Below are 16,378 nucleotides of genomic sequence, written 5' to 3' on the forward strand. Positions count from 1 at the left end.
CCCCCCCCCAGGGGCCTAGGCCACGCGCTTCCCACGCTCTTACCCCTCTTGGCCCTCACTGGGCCTTTGTCCGCGCTGCTCGCGCCCTTGGCTCCCGCCGAGCCTATGTGCCAGCCCTGTCTCAGGCTTCCCGGCACTGGGGCTCAGGTGGCATGCAGCCATGCCTGGCCCCTGACCTTTCTCCGGGTCCCTATGCCACACGCCTCTTAGGCACTTGCCCTCGCTGGGCCTGCTCCACGCTGCGTGCCCTTGGCTCCCGCCGAGCCTACGCGCCAGCCCGGCCTCGGGCTTCTTGGCACTGGGGCTCAGGTGGCATGCAGCCATGCCTGGCTCCCTGACCTTTCTCCGGTTCCTAGGCCCTCACTGGGCCGAATACTGCCCTCTCGGGCTGGGGTCTCAGCCCCACACACCCCACACCACACTGGTGCTAAGTTGCCGCGCCTTCCCGGCGCTGCTCGGTGCCCGCACAGGGCACCCAGGAAACCCCCGGACTACTTGGGATCTCCTGTGAGGCCTCCTCACACCCCTACAGCCTCACCCGGTCCTCCGGATGATACACACAACTGAATCATAAGCCCACCGGCTATAACAACACAATCAGCCTACCGGCTTCTACATCAAGTCCCGGCCATCCTGGCTCTCGGGCCAAAGCCTTCTGGTCAGGCTTCTCTCCGCCTGCACCATAATACAGCCCTCCATGAGCCAAGTGGCACTGCTCAGCCTAGCTCTCCCACAGAGCTCTTACACGCAGGCTGCCAGAAGGGACCTGCCAGCCAGGCTCCGGCCTAGCTGTTTATAAGGGCCTGGCCCTGCCCCCTTCCAGTCACATGACCCCTCTGGTTGCTCTAGCAACCCACAGCTGAGCTGCCCTGGTGATTGGCATCTGCTCTAATCCTTACTTAGGCACGGGGCACCCAAGTGCCCCCGTGACAGGCCCCTTGGTACTTCTGCTTGCAGCAGGCTCCTGCAGCTGGCAGGAGGCCCAGGGCCAACCAGGAATGGTCTGGCTTGCGCCAGGGCAGTGCGGAAAGGTGGCAGGAGAGTGGCTGGATTTGCTGGCAGCTAGAGAAGGCTGTGGGGATGGTGCACAGGGTGCGGGGCCACCTGGGCGGGTTGCTAGCTTCCCCAAGCCCGCCCAGGCTTCCAGTGCCCCGTGCACCATCCCTGCTGCCTTCTCTGGCTACCAGCACACCCAGCTTCCCCAAGAGACAGCACGAGGAGGCAACAAGAGGGCAGCTGGGTATGCTGGCAGCCAGACAAGATGGTGGGGATGGTGCACAGGATGCTGGAAGCCCAGGCAGGCTCAGAAAAGCTAGCAGCCCACCAGGGCAGCCCCATACCACATGCACCATCCCCATCGCCTTCTCTGGCCACCAGCAACCCTCCTGCTGCCTTCCTGTGCTGCCCCAGGGGCAAGCCAGCCCACTCCTGGGCAGCCCCTGGCACCCTGCCAGCTGCAAAAGCCTGCTGAAAGCAGAAGAGGCAAGGGCCTCAATCCCCTACCCCCCCCCCCCCCCCTTTTTTTTTTGGCAGAGCTTGCCCACCTCTCCTGCAGCTGGGAGGCAAGCTGCCGGTGGACCAAGTGGGCCCTGAGCTGCAGAGGGCCCCGGTTCTTCCCTCCACGGTGGCAGCACCCCCACCATTTCAATTTAGAGGGCACAGAATAAAACCTTGGGACTAAGCCCCTGTCATTTGTACAAGTACCCCTTAATGACCAACACCAGTTCAAGAAGTTTTGTGTAGATGTAACTCAAGGTAGAGACAGCATGTAAGTTATATCTCAATTTAATTTTGCAACAAAGACAAGCCCTTAGGTGTTTCTGACTACAGCATCGTTTATGTAAAAGATTAATTGTATTCAAGATGGCATCTCCAAATCAAATCCCAGAAATCTGTGGTAGTCAGAAAAAGATCTGAGAATTGTAATTTGTCAGAGGAGCACTTATCACAGCAGTGCATAAGAAAATGATATGAAATACTAGAAGCTCCTAGATGAGTACAGCAGTGCCCTCCTCATTTGGCTGCAGTCAGACACCTTGCTAGCTCCCTGCTGGCCTCAAAAAGCTGTGGATTGGAGCCCCTGAAGACTACAGTCGGAATCAAACCCAGGACTCCCACTTCCTTGGGAAGTGCTGTTATGCTAGTCTACTCTGCAAAATGTACAGATTTCGCTTGATTTATATGGGTTCTGTATGTGTGAATTAGGTCTTATGCAATTACCCTTTTTATACCAAAAATGTGTTATACACAAGGTAAATGCACGCTTATGCAATTGGTGTGGTGGAAGCCTGCAGTCAGCTGCTTTGTGCAGTGCATTGTGGCAGTGACACACACCAAAATATCGTCTTCTGTGTGGATCTGTGCTCCTCACTCATTGTCTGCAACACGTGTTTCTGTAGTTGCCATCCCCATTATGATAGTGCCCCACATTTGTGCATACTGTCTGCTGTTGGTGAGTATCAGAACTGCCTTGTAAAAGTGGTAGAAATGAGTCTGGGGGTCAGTATAGTCGGGGTCTTGGAACATATCCTTATTTATTATATTGTAAACGGGTTTAAAATTTGAGTTATGCACTATTTTCCAGGAATGCATGTACAGTATAAAGCAAGGGAAACCTGTACCACCACTTCCTCCCCTTATGTTTCTGAATAAAAGTAACTGTGGATGCAAACAATATGCCACCAGCTTGTATTAACTGCACTTAGAGCACATCTACCGTATTGGGCCTGTCTGAGGGCCCAATACAAAACTGCCTTGTTTGCAAATCTCTGAGGGACTCGGAGTGCAACTTAGATGGTGTCAAAGTCACCAGAAAACTCAGATTCCTGAGGGTTTTCATACAACTACGTGAAATAGGCAGGGTCTCAGTGAAGCACTCTCTCAGGTTTAGGTGCCTATGTTTTTTCCAAGTCACATTTTAAGAAGCTTTGTTCCTCAGTGAATCACATCCAGAGTATAGTAGCTAAATATGTCCAAAGATTCTGTCCTCTTTGAGTGTGCCCCCAGGCCATAAGAAGAGGGTCAAAGTCAAATTGCAGAGGTTGAGTCAGAACGGGTCAGTGAGAGAACAGGCAAAAATGTATCCAGTAAAGCACGCTTGCTTCTGGAGCCTGGAATAGGACCCAGTATACTCGAGTCTTACATTCTTAGTGCAGAGAAGATATCTGGGTACCATCTGACCAAGTTTATTTGCTCCAAGAGGCACAGGTATGTAGTGAATCTAAAAGTTCTGGGGTCATAGGTTTTCTTCTACGTGGTGAAAATTCTGATTACGTCAATTGCTTTTTTAAACTCACAGGCAACTACACAAAATCAAGCACTCAAGAGTTAGGAAATTTCATAGATTTCATAGACATTAGGGCTGGAAGGGACCTCGGAAAATCATCGAGTCCAGCCCCCCGCCCAAAGGGCAGGAAGTCAGCTGGCGTCATAGGATCCCAGCAAGATAAGCATCCAATTTACTCTTGAAGGTGTTCAATGTAAGTGCTTGAACCACCTCCGATGCCAGGCTGTTCCAGACCTTGGGGGCTCAGACAGTAAAGAAATTCTTCCTTATGTCCAGCCTGAAACAGTCTTGCAGTAGTTTATGACAGTTCAACCTCATCATCCCATGGGGCGCTCTGGTGAACAAACATTCCCCCAGATATTGGTGGTCACCCCTGATAAACTTATAGGTGGCCATCAGATCACCCCTGAGCCTGCGCTTTTCCAAGCTAAAGAGCCCCATGGCTCTCAGCCTGTCGTCGTAAGGTCTGTTTTCCTAACCTCTGATCATGCGCATGGCTCTTTTCTGCACTCTCTCAAGCTTCTCCACATTTTTGAGTTGTGGAGCCCAAAACTGGACGCAGTACTCCAGCTGCAGCCTCACCAAGGCCAAGTACAGTGGGAGAATGACATCCTGGGATTTGCTTGAGAAGCATCTATGGATTCAAGCCAGCGTTTTGGTCACTTTACTAGCTGCAGCATCACATTGCAGGCTCATGTTCATCTTGTGGTCAATGATGACCCCTAAGTCGCTTTCTTCCGTAGTGCCAGCCAGCATACCACTGCTGAGCCTGTAAGGATGCTGCAGGTTTTCCCTCCCAATGTGGAGAACCTTGCATTTTTCAGCATTAAACACCATCAGGTTCTCATCTGCCCATTTGCTCAGCCTGTTCAGATCAGCCTAGATCTCCCGCCTGTCTTCTGGTGTGGATGCTTTGCCCCAAAGTTTGGTGTCATTGGCGAACTTGGCCAGTCAGCTTCTGACTCCAATGTTCACATCGTTAATGAAGATGTTGAACAATATGGGTCCAAGGACAGAGCCTTGGGGGGGCCCACTCGTCAGAATTCAAGTGGCCTTGTAAATTTAATTCAACCCCCTCAGAAACTAGTCAGATACAATCTTTCTGAATGCCTGACTTTACAAAGTTCAGCTTATGGGCTAGGCTTGCTTGTAATATATTGTTTTGTAATGTATGTATTGCATAATAGATGTTATTTTTTAAAAGTTACAGAAAAGGTTTTTTGATTGGTTCATGCCATAATCCTTCGTCAAACAACTGCTTTAACTGAGACAGGCAATAAGTTGTTCCATTTCTTATACTTTTATTCTGGTTTACCACATTTTCTATAAATAGTATTTGTTTTTACAACTATATGATGAAATAGATGGATTGCATAAGAATCTGAACTTTTATCTATTAATCAAACTGAGAAATGTTCTTAATACCATATTTGCTTGAAACCAACAACCAAGAATTCTTTAGCTAACAATTAGCCTTTCACACATTAAAATTGACTTTTTTCCCAGTTGAAAATACAGATAAATTACTCACAATTGTTTTTTTAGAGTACATATTATTCCCAGGAACAGTAAGAACAGCATACATAATCCAATTGATATAAATATATAAAGTAGGTCTTCCTTATCTTGAAAGAAAGAACAAATAGTGAAACATTTCTGTATATATTCCACTGAAGAACTCATTTTCAATTTTTAGTCTGTAATTTCAGAGTCACTTGCTAACATAATTTGAAAGGGTTTTTGTTATTTCATCTTTGCCAAATTAATCAGGTTATTGTATCCAGCTGTGTAACAGTATGTGATGGTGCTTTACGTGGATCTTAGAACAGCTGCTTCTTTATTACAATAGCTGTTTCTTTACCGTCTCTGATCCGTCTGGCTAACATGGTAGAAGATCCCGTACCAATGGTACCCACAGAAACTGATATGCCTAGCACTGTATCCAGCATAGCCTTAACTCTTCAGACTGAATGATTCACCACTGGGTCAACACAGCACAGTCTTCAGTACAAGTCCAGAGCAGGGTTTGCCCACATTCATCTGGAGCCCTAGCAAAATAACCTTAGCTACAGCAGTATCATACCCCAGCACCACCTCTTTGCAATCTATAAAATGTATGGTAAATCATGCAGAGGCGGCATATTTTAAAATACATTCACAGTGTAGTCCTACTAATGACTGCAGTGTGGGGTTGAGGTATATGAACTATGGTATCTAATTTGGATACCAGAAAGCAATCTAGTCACAGCAGAATAAACCTCGGCATGTTATAAATCAGTCTGCTTTTTGGGTAGCAGTATAGTTACTAATTTACAGGCAGACAAAGTTATGCCATATGCAGACAGCTGTACATGAGCTAGCTAGTTTAAAGCTAACTTACACATCCCTACATTACTTTGTAGTTACTCCATTATAGACGTGCTAAGAAACGAAACAGAACTGAGGAAATAGTTTTCTACATTGTTTCTTTCATTTTGAAATCTTAACAGAACAACTCTGAATTTCTGACTCATAGCCATCCCAAGGGAGAGGAAGACAATGATAGTAAGAAAACAAAGATACAAGGTTACTTCCCAAAGGCCACAATGGTGTATTGAGTAACTTGCTAGCCAAGTTTAATTTAAAGGAAACTGTGTCATGCTTACAGTAAATTGTTTATATGGGCAGAGAGACAATAAAACATCATAATACACATTTATTTGAGCCCAATTTCTAAGGCAGATCTTTTCTGATAAAATATTAAGCCTTAATCCTGTAACTGACAGAATAGAAACTTACTACTTTGCCACATAGAGCCATGGGCTTCAGCAAAGACCTATGGGGGAGCAGCAGTCAACTGTTAAAATCCTAATCCATGAAGTTTTGGGCTGCAACATCTTCCAAGGCATTGAGTCAAATTCAACTACTTCTAACTATTCTCCTTTGGTTTTGCTCAAACATTCAGAAGAAGCTAGGAGTGTCCTAACAAGCAGCAACATGAAAAACCTGTGGCTCCAACCCTATTTTACCTGTATGGTATCCAAGTGGTACTTACTTAAGTACCCAAGTACAGTCCTATTCCACCCTGTTCAAATCATTAATGTACCAGATTTGTAATGCACCTTCATTTTAGTCTGAAGGTTCATGCTTTGGACACACATTTGTAATGTTACAAGAAGTGGATGTCTAGATAGTCATGGCATTTGTAGCACCACAAAAATGGGGGATCCACCACAGAAACAAACAGAAGCATTCAGAAAGATTTGGGACTGTTCAGCCTGGAGAACAGAAGACTCAGAGGGGACTTGGTGGCAGCCTATAAGTATATCAAGGGCATAAATCAGGGCCTGGGGGAGCATCTTTTCAGCAAGCCCCCCGCAGGGGAGGACAAGAAATATTGGGCACACGCTGATTGAGGATCACTTCAGGCTAGATACAAGGAAAAACTTCTTTACAAGTTGAGTGCCAAGGGTTTGGTATAGGCTCCCCCCACAGGTGATACAGTAACCCACCCTGGTGAACTTCAAAAAGCGTCTTGATGCCCACCTTGCTGGGGTCGCCCAAGTGCAGGGAGGCTGGACCTGATGACCTGTAAAGTCCCTTTCAGCCCCTAACAACTATGAAACTATCTTCCAAAGGAGATTTTCTCAGTAGTCCTACATGTAATATATGGACAGTTATATAGATTTCATAGATGTTTGGGTTGGAAGGGACCTCAGTAGCTCATCAAGTCTGACCCCCTACCCTGGGCAGGAAAAAGCACTGGGGTCAGATGACCCCAGCTAGGTGTTCATCTCCTCTTATATCTACCACTATGCAGCGTCTCTCAGATCCCCAGCATTCCACAATCCTCTGCTACCCCTTCCCCACTCCAAAGGGAGAGGGGGAAAGCAGCTAGCACTCTGACAACATGACCAGAGGTGACGAGCCATCTTAAAATGCTGCTGGGACCCTGCTGCTCTTGCTGCAGCTGGAAGCACTGGCAACAGCTGGTGGTGCTGGCAGTGGGAACAGCCGCCTCCATCACCAACACCAGAGGAGCATGTCTCTTGCCAGTGCTCCCAGGATGCTGGCTGCACCAGGAAGAACTGCCACTGCCACAAACAGTGACAGGACATCAGCAAGAGCTAGCGCACCCAGAGTGGCTGCAGCAGCAGGAGGCTGCCTTCAGCTACTGCTGCCACCACTTCATTACTGCAGCTGCCAAACTCACGGGCTCTCATGGGGGTGGGGGGAAGCAAAGAAGCTAGAAAGCATACTAGCTGAACAATGCCCCCCTGAAGCCACTTTGTAGCACTCCAGCCAGGGGGGCTGTGCATGTGTGCACACCCCATGGTACTTTATTCTTGTAGAGATACAAATAAATGTTTGCACATAGCCTCAGTTTCAAAAAGCAGTGAGGAGGAGGAGAAGGGCCCATCTGCCTTTGGTGTTAGCAATTGTTCAAGGACTTGAACAGGATGGAACAGCATTGCACTTCAGTGCCTTGGAGAGGCAATGGGATTTTGATCTGTATCTCTTACCCCCAAAAAACATCATCAGTGCAGTATGATTTAACCTCCAACATCACTTACTAAATTTTGAAGTCTTGAAAGTTATTGTGTTTCCACTTTTTCCACCAGCACTGTTGGCTGCAATCACATAAGCAGTATATTGGGTGTTTGCTTCCAGGGAACTCAGTTTGTACTGCAGAACATTAGAGTTCACAGTTTTATCTTTTCAGGGAAAGACAGACATGAAAGAAATCACAAATTAAATTTAAATAAGTAAATAAATAAACACACACAAATACTAATTAAACAGAAATAAGTGTTAAATATTATTATTTTATGTTTACATAGGGCCATTTACATTGAAAAAAATCCAAAAGTTTTTACAGATTTGTTGAAATACAAAATAACCAAAGATGTCATTTGGGGTGGAACAAAGAAATTGTTGAATATAGCACAATGCTATATAACAATTTAGGACAGGAAGTGAATCATTTTATGGCCAACTGAAAAGTACAGGAAAAATCTTAGATGGGCAAAATGTAAAAAGTATGGATGATACTTTCTGCATAGTAAAAGAGCAATGGGATCTTTATCATCACAAGTTGTAGGTCCTGGCTTTTATTGCCAAATTAAAAAGACAGCATAAAAGACAGACACATCAGTTCAGAACAATCCAAGATAGACTGAAAAGAAAAATTACCACCTCCATACATGCCATCATTACATGTACCATGTAGGTGTTTTCTGGGCAACATATATGCAAGTGCTGACACACACCAAAAAAGGCATTTAGTATTTAAATCATCCCACTTTACTCAACATTGGTGCGGCCACAGCTGGAGTATTGTGTCCAGTTTTGGGTGCCACACTTCAACAAGGACATACTATAGGCTCGAGAGGGTCCAGAGAAGGGCCACCCGTATGATCAGAGATTTGCATGGCAAGCCATATGAGGAGAGGCTGAGGGATCTCGGACTCTTCAGCCTAAAGAAAGAAGGCTGAGAGGGGACCCGACTGTGGCTTACTGCTATATCAGAGACATACATCAGGAGCTCAGTGAAAAACTGTTCACCAGTGCACCATGGGGGAAAACTAGAAACAATGGCCACAAACTCCCGGAAGATAGTTTCAGGCTGAACATTAGGAAAAATTTATTCACAACTAGGGCCTCCAAACTGTGGAATGAGCTCCCCTCAGAGATGATGCAATCACCTACCCTAGAGGTTTTCAAGAGAAGACTGGGCAGTCACCTGGCTGGGGCCACCTGACCTCAGATGTCTTTCCGGCTCATGCAGGGGGCTGGACCCGATGATCCTTCAGAGTCCCTTCCAGCCCTACAATTCTATGGGTTTTTTTCCATGCAACTGTTTTTGTGTGCACTCTGCCACTGGACCTGCCATTCCCACATATCCAGAATGAAACAGGCATCTGCTTCCCAGGTTAGCCTCCACTTACTGTGGGATAGGATCAGGTGCATGAAGCAGTTCTTGTAGCATGGATGATGCACAGTAGGCCTCCCCTACCCCTTTTTAATTCAGTATAATATGGTCATCTCTCCATACTCTAAGTCAAATGAGATAGTAATAATGGGGCAACTGTTTGGAGAAACAGTTTTTTGCAGTTTACTCTAGTTTCCTTCATGAACTATCTATAGAGTATTACATTGATGTAGTTGTGATGGTCCAGAAACTGCTGCGAGAGACGAGCTTTAAAATCTTGATCAATTTTATCCCAGCTATACATTTGGTCCAATAAAAGTTATCAACCCCAAATGATCCTTGCTAGCTATAGAGTACATAAGAGAAATTGCTACAGTTGATTTACTTGTAATAGTGATCACAGTATAAATAAATCACAATACCCTCAGGAAGCTGGGATTATACTGGCAACTACCACTGTGCCAGTAAACTTTAGAAGGGAGATTTCTTTTAATTATGAAGCACTCATACTGAAACTGCAGTCCCATGTTTAACACAAAAGGGACTCAGTGCCATTCGCTCTTGTACTTACAATACATTCTTGAAAGCTTGAAGATAAGCGTGTGCCTCATTTAGGAGCACAACTTTTTCCCCATGGTAAATGCTGCAAAAGACACTGACCCACTTGCTTACTTCTATATCTGACTGATGCCAACAGACATTAAGAATTCTAGTAATAGCATTTCCTATTTAGCTGGTGTAGCATAACTGTAAGACTCAAGCAGCAAGCTCACAAAAATTCCATATCAATATCACATTAATTACTGAAGATTTGACTGGCCAGAATTTTTAAGTTCCTCAACAACAGATTTGTTGATTTAAAAAAAATTTCATCATGAAGGTCAGATTCTTCACTGGAGAAAATCCTCTTTTGATTTCTATAAAGAGTACCTTTAATGGAATATTGATAATATTGAAGGGGCATCTGTAATAAATCTATAATTGTATCTAGAATAAGTAACTGATCATACTAGGCTACTTCATTGCCCTATTTGAGAACCCTGCTTTTTCATAGTAAAAAAGATCTAACTTGCAAAACTTCCAGGACATTATTCCAGAATCTGAGTATCTGGAGTAGTCAACCTTTCAAAAACAGATCTAATCCCTCAGAAGATGCACTGTTCTCAAGAATCTATATGGATTCTATGCATCTGCAATACACTCCAGCTACTCTTTAACCCTTATTTTTGTCTTATACATTTCTCTAATGACCCTGACATTGCGTCTGGGATGGGTGATGGGGGAAAGAAAAGCAGCAAATAATTGTAAAATAATAATGACAAAATTAACAATCCTAAACTGTTGACTCTTTACAGTTATCTAAGTACATATGCTGCCAAACGTGCTTTCCCTAACACAAGGGTGGTCAACTTTCCCAGGTGCCACAAGTGCCATGGCCAGCCTCTACTTGTGGCTTTGGCAGACTGGTGAGAGGACAGGCAGCACCATGGCAGAGAGCAGAAAACAGAACAGCAAATCAGGCATGGGAAGGTGATTTGGAGTGGCACTTGATGAGAGGGCAGGACTAGTTTGCGGTATACCTGCCAAAAAGTTGCCGCCGCTGCTGTAGCACATGAGTTTTCATACAGTCTGAAAAAATGCTTCAGTCATCACATCCCTGCTTTTCACCACTATCACTATGAATCCATAACATTTTGTGGATCTGGAACATTATCATTGTTCCCTATTGTTACTACTATGTCAGCCATTCAGGTCAGTTTCATGAGGAACAAGCACAACTGTGCTAAATGGAGCCACCTAAGTCAAAGGAATTGAGCACCCCCACCCCCACACAGAGACACACAAACATACACACAAAGATGAGAAAATTCTTGGAAAAAATAAAATAACTTTATCCACATTTTAATGCATATATTTTAGATATGGTTATTATATAAGCAACTGATTATTTTCAGTGAAGTTAATATGGAGCCAATAAAAGTTGGACTCACTGACCGAGTTGGTCACTTAGTAGTACACAGGGTTCTATGGGTAAATCTGATATCTTTTATTAGACCAACTCAAATCATTGAAAAAATTCTTCTTTGCAAGAATTTCAGGTATAAATACCCTTTGTCAGGCTGAGGAAGCATCTGCAGTTGGTGTGTGCTCTTCCTGGAAGCATTGAATAGTAAAGAAGCCAGATGCTTCCTCAGCCTGATGAATGGTGTTTAAACCCAAAAGCTTGCTAAGAAGAATTTTTCCAACTATTTGAGTTAGTCTAATAAAAGATATCAGATTTATCCAAAGAACCTTGTTTGCCTATATCCTTAGACCAACACGGGTACAACCTATACCCCTGTCAATTAGTAGTAGGCATCTGGCTGTCTCACAAGACAACAGAATTATGCCGAATGAGACATCAGCCTGGTGACTATAATCCTTGCTTGGGCAGTGTATATTGAGACACTTTGCTGCCCTCACCAGTGTCCTCTTCTCAGCCTTGCTGGTTTACTTCAGTAGAAAGGTAGGTGCCAGTATGTTTGGAACTAGCTTGGCCACAGGAGCTGCTGGAGTGCAGATCATCCATTTGTCCAACTATCAGGGCTCCACTCCTAGGTACCCCCATGGTGCTCTTCTGCACAAAGTCATTGGCACCCTCAAGGTTGCCAGGCTATTTAACCACTACCCAGCACTCAGAGATAACAGTCAGAGAGAACTGTTGGGCACTTACAGTCCTGTGTTCCTATGTACACACAGGTCCTATGCGATTAACTGGAATACTCCATTGTCAGGTTTAACTTTAAAAAGATATCACCTGCCATCAACATCTAGGTGTTGTAGCAACAGATATGAGCAATGAGCATCAGTAAAGAAAATATGACGATCATCCCATTCATTTTTAGAGTTCAGACTACCTATGTAAATGCCCAAGTGCCTTCCAGCAACATGATTTGTAACTGCCACTCATTGTTTGTTCTCTTATATTCTTGTTAATGGGGGGAAGTGTGTGCAGCAGGACTGTTGTTTCAGTTGTGTTTTGTTAGCAATATATGTGGCTATGCATATTGCCAACAGAAAAAAAGCTGAAAAACTTTACCTTGCACTTGGTGCGACAGCTGGTAAGATCTGTGAATGTTTTTAGTAGACCAGGTTGAGAAACCTAAGACAGATACCTGAGCCAACTTAACACCGCAAGCTGCTTATCCACAGCAACTCACAGAGCTCCACATGAGCAATACAGAAACTTTACCCTTACTGTACAGAGTTCCATTGTGTTGGAGGTATGAAATAGTCAACCCTGGCTTTCAAACAAGCGGTCTTTGAGCTATCTCTGGACAACATGCCACCCAACTGAGCTCTTAAATGCAAATAAACATGAAGAGACTGATGGGGAGTAGCAAAGCAAGATCAGTGATTCTGAATCACCAATTCATCTTACAAAGACTTGAAATTTTCTCTTGCAGAATTCGCTACCGGTTTAAGTAGAATCAGAAGTCACGTGCTGATCTGTTCATCATGTGATAAATGTCATAAATCAGTGAGTTGGTACCACAAAGTGGAGAAGCTTTATCTTCAATTTAACAAAAACATACTTACTTAATTCTTTTCCACCTTTAGATTTATAAAATATTGTATAGTTTCTAATGAAGCCATTTTTGTGCATTTTATTAATCTCATTCCATTTTATTATAGCCTCATTTTTGCCTAGATAGTCTGCTTTAGGTTCAGGACCAATAGTTGGAGCTGCAAAAAATATAAACATGTATATTTAAAATATATATAATACTGAAAAAGACACAGCTTTACTAATCTGTAATGTGACATGCACACCAGTGATATAAGAAAGAGCCATTATTATTTATCCAAGTTTATCAAATATCTGGTACCAACCCTCAGCTCCTCTCATCTTTCCAGAGATACTGTCTTTGATGATAACATTTATACCTTTTGTTGTGCACTTACATAATTCTCAGCACTACAGTGTCTGAGTGATTTGTAATTATTAAAGGATTTTACCCTCCCAACATTCTTGTGAGGTAAGGAAATAGGATACCCATGGAGAACTGAAGTTCAAAGCAGGACAATGTGATCTACCAAAGTCTGTGGTTTCCCATGGTTAGCCATGTCCCAGTTCAACCTATTTGACCAGACTTCCTACTCACATTATATAATATAACCCCTACTGCATGGCACAAGCAAAAGTTCTGTATGCTTAAGTCCTTTGAACACGGATCTAGTCCTTTCCCTTATTCTGTCAACCATAACTACAGTCAGAGCATTGTGTAAGTTAATGAACAAAAAGCATTCAAACTAAGCCCTGACTACATCCCTTCATACAACCTCAAATATACAGGAATGTACACTGTTCATTGATATGTAAAAATAGAAAAAGGGAAAAAAGCAAACCCACAAACTTTTCTAATGACCCATTTTATTCTATGTGTAGAAATTTACCTTTTACTCTTTTGAGTGCAAGGGTAACACAAAGAGTTCAGTCAGTTATATCTTTAAAAATGTGTAATCTAAATGTGATGCAACGTTTAAGAACTGACTTGTCTCTACTATAATAAAATAAATTATAATATATTTGTGTCAATGTTCATCTAAACATCTCAAAGCACTTTACAAACATCATGTAACCTTACAACATTGTTGCAGGTTAGTGAACACTCTACCTATATTAAAAATGGTAGATTAAAGAACATACATTAAATAACATAGTGAGAAATGTATAGCAAGTCAAGGGTTGAATTGGGAATATCAGGAGTCTTGGCACCTCGTTCTAATACAATTCACAATTAAGCAGTGCAGCTCCTAAACACAGTGCTCAACTGCTACTGCAATCTACAGAACAGAACAGAAGGTACTATTGGTAGTTTCATATACATACGTTTTTCTTGAAAATAAGCCTGTACAGAATATGGAGCTCCTATTTTATTCTCAAAGAGAGGGTACACTGAGATATTGTAGCATATGAATGATTCAAAGGCTCCTGTAAGGGGAAAATGTATTAGATACATAATAATTTGCTTCACTGATATGATTTATATAAAGAAAATGGAAAAAGTAACATTTTCCTGGTATTGAATAAACAAATCCTGCTCCTGACTAGTATTTTCCCCTTGGTCTTTATGACAGCATGTGTATTTACTCTTATGCATGCCCATTGCTATACTTAAATACAAGGAGGAAACCCATTTCAGACCCACAGAAAGAGTGGATTTGGCAGTCTTTCTACAAGCATTTGAATTCAGAACTATTTCCAAAAGAAATACATGGAATAAGCAGCAGTTTTTATACTTTTTTTACTTAGCCTTTATCTGCTAAATGAACCTTACTATCACTAACATCTAACATGACTAGATTAGTATATTTATTTTAGAAATCTCTAGTATCAAATGACCCAATAGTTCTTTTGTAGCATTCTTTCCAACATTTTGCATGCACGATGATTGCACATAATAAAGACTTATTCCTTGTCAAAGACGGATAGTCTGTAATGTGTAAAAGCATTTAAAAGTTACAATAAAGCTTCTTCAAATCTGACCACCAGCTATGCAGAATATAGCCAAGCATCTTCTGAGCCCTGTAAATGAAGTCTCTGTGATAACATTTTAATTGATTTATTTCTAGGTACAATTCAAAGATTCACTTAATGATCTTCCAAATCCTGAACATTCTGGTAATTAATTTAAAAGAAGAACTCACTTGCTGTTGCCTATTTCAACCAACTAAAATTGAAAGGGGGGGAACTAGTTACTGGAACGCTCTGGACTAAATCATGTAATGTAGCCACACTGCCAACCTAATTCAAATCTGCAGTTCATTCCATCTGACCAAAGCTTGTGGCTTGTCATCCCATAAAATGAAGCCAACATAGAAACTTTTATGACCCTTCCTCTTAGTCTTGAAAACAGAAAAAGTGGATATTGTCCAGCTCACCAAAACTTACTAAGTAGCCCTCCACCCAAAATAATTGCCTGCCCCTGGGTTAGAAATATGTTTGACCCTATGGATTCCTATTTGAAATCTCTGGGCTTATTTTGTGACTTGTGTAGGAGTTTATACACCTAACAGTGCTAATATTGTGTCACACCTGCAGAACTCTTAAAAGGATCTCACAGCATTCCAGTGTGTTATGGTACCCTGGTTGAGAATCACCAATCAAAATAACTGCAGATAATGTGCTTGTCATATTCCACATTGCCATTAACATCCAAAATTTCCCCTTCCTACACAGTTGATTTCTTAATGCAGTTTTATGATTCATAACAATTTCATGTACTTATATCCAAACAATAACTATTGGTGTAGCTGCTTGACAAAAAATGTGCAATGAAGGAATTTTTGCACATGCACGCATCACAGCAGTGGGCATTCTGAAAAGTGCCCAGCGCTGCGACGTATACAGTTGTATAAGTAGCAAAATGTGCATCAGCACTGAGAAAATGGCAGCAGTGCACTTTGCTACCATTTTCTGTGCACTGACATGCATTTCACCACTTACGGAACTGCACAGGGCGCAGTGCAGTTCACCTCAGCTCACGTGCGGCGCAGACTCAAACCAGTCTGCTCCCATACTGTGGGTGTCCAGTGCACTGCTGGAAAAAAAGTATATGTACAAATGCCGTGAGGGTCTTCAAGAAAAAAGGATCAGCACATGAACGGCGTGTGCCCCTGGTGGCTGGTGAGCGTGGCAGCAGCAGGAGTGGCAGGAGCGCGGCGGCAGTAAGCGGGGGAGCTCCCTCAGATGCCACCAGTGCTGTCGGCAGCAGGGGTGGAGGGGAGGAGCGCCATCCAAGGGTCGGTGACCACCTGCAGCTGCCACTGGCAGCATTGGCAGTGGTCAGCGGGAATCATGGACCACCTGCAGGCGCCACTGGCGGTGTCTATGGCACCTTTTTGCAGGGGGTGCGCTGCCATGCTCAGGGGGTGCACATGCACCCGTGTGCACCTCCTATGTGGCGCCCCTTGATTAGCAGATCCTCGACCAACTTTGAGAGCTTTGAGTAGTCCTTGAATGTACTAAGAAACTTGTTTTCACTAACTGATGAAACTGCTTTTGTCTCACAGCACTAAGTAAAATATTGGCTAATAATTATATTTTGTTTGGGGGGGTTCCCCCCCCAAGCCACAAGGGTTTATTTGGGTTTAATTTTTTGTTCTTAACCTCTTTGCCAGAAGTTGGCAACTTGTGG

At 43.3% G+C, this 16,378-nt stretch overlaps 1 protein-coding gene across 1 annotated transcript in view; it reads right to left on the reverse strand.

Annotated features, from left to right (window-relative positions):
* Window positions 1–16,378, reverse strand: part of IL31RA (interleukin 31 receptor A) — a 95,032-nt gene that overhangs the window by 6,793 nt on the left and 71,861 nt on the right. The window contains exons 10-13 of the mRNA XM_019517843.1: window positions 14,071–14,172; window positions 12,777–12,923; window positions 7,840–7,980; window positions 4,818–4,911 (exon numbers count right to left, since the gene is read on the reverse strand). Of these exons, the coding sequence (XP_019373388.1) occupies window positions 4,818–4,911; window positions 7,840–7,980; window positions 12,777–12,923; window positions 14,071–14,172 (484 nt within the window). The remainder of the gene's footprint in view (window positions 1–4,817; window positions 4,912–7,839; window positions 7,981–12,776; window positions 12,924–14,070; window positions 14,173–16,378) is intronic.

Source organism: Gavialis gangeticus, unplaced genomic scaffold, assembly GCF_001723915.1.
Source record: "Gavialis gangeticus isolate Ggan-Ray unplaced genomic scaffold, GavGan_comp1, whole genome shotgun sequence".
Lineage (NCBI taxonomy): Eukaryota > Metazoa > Chordata > Crocodylia > Gavialidae > Gavialis > Gavialis gangeticus.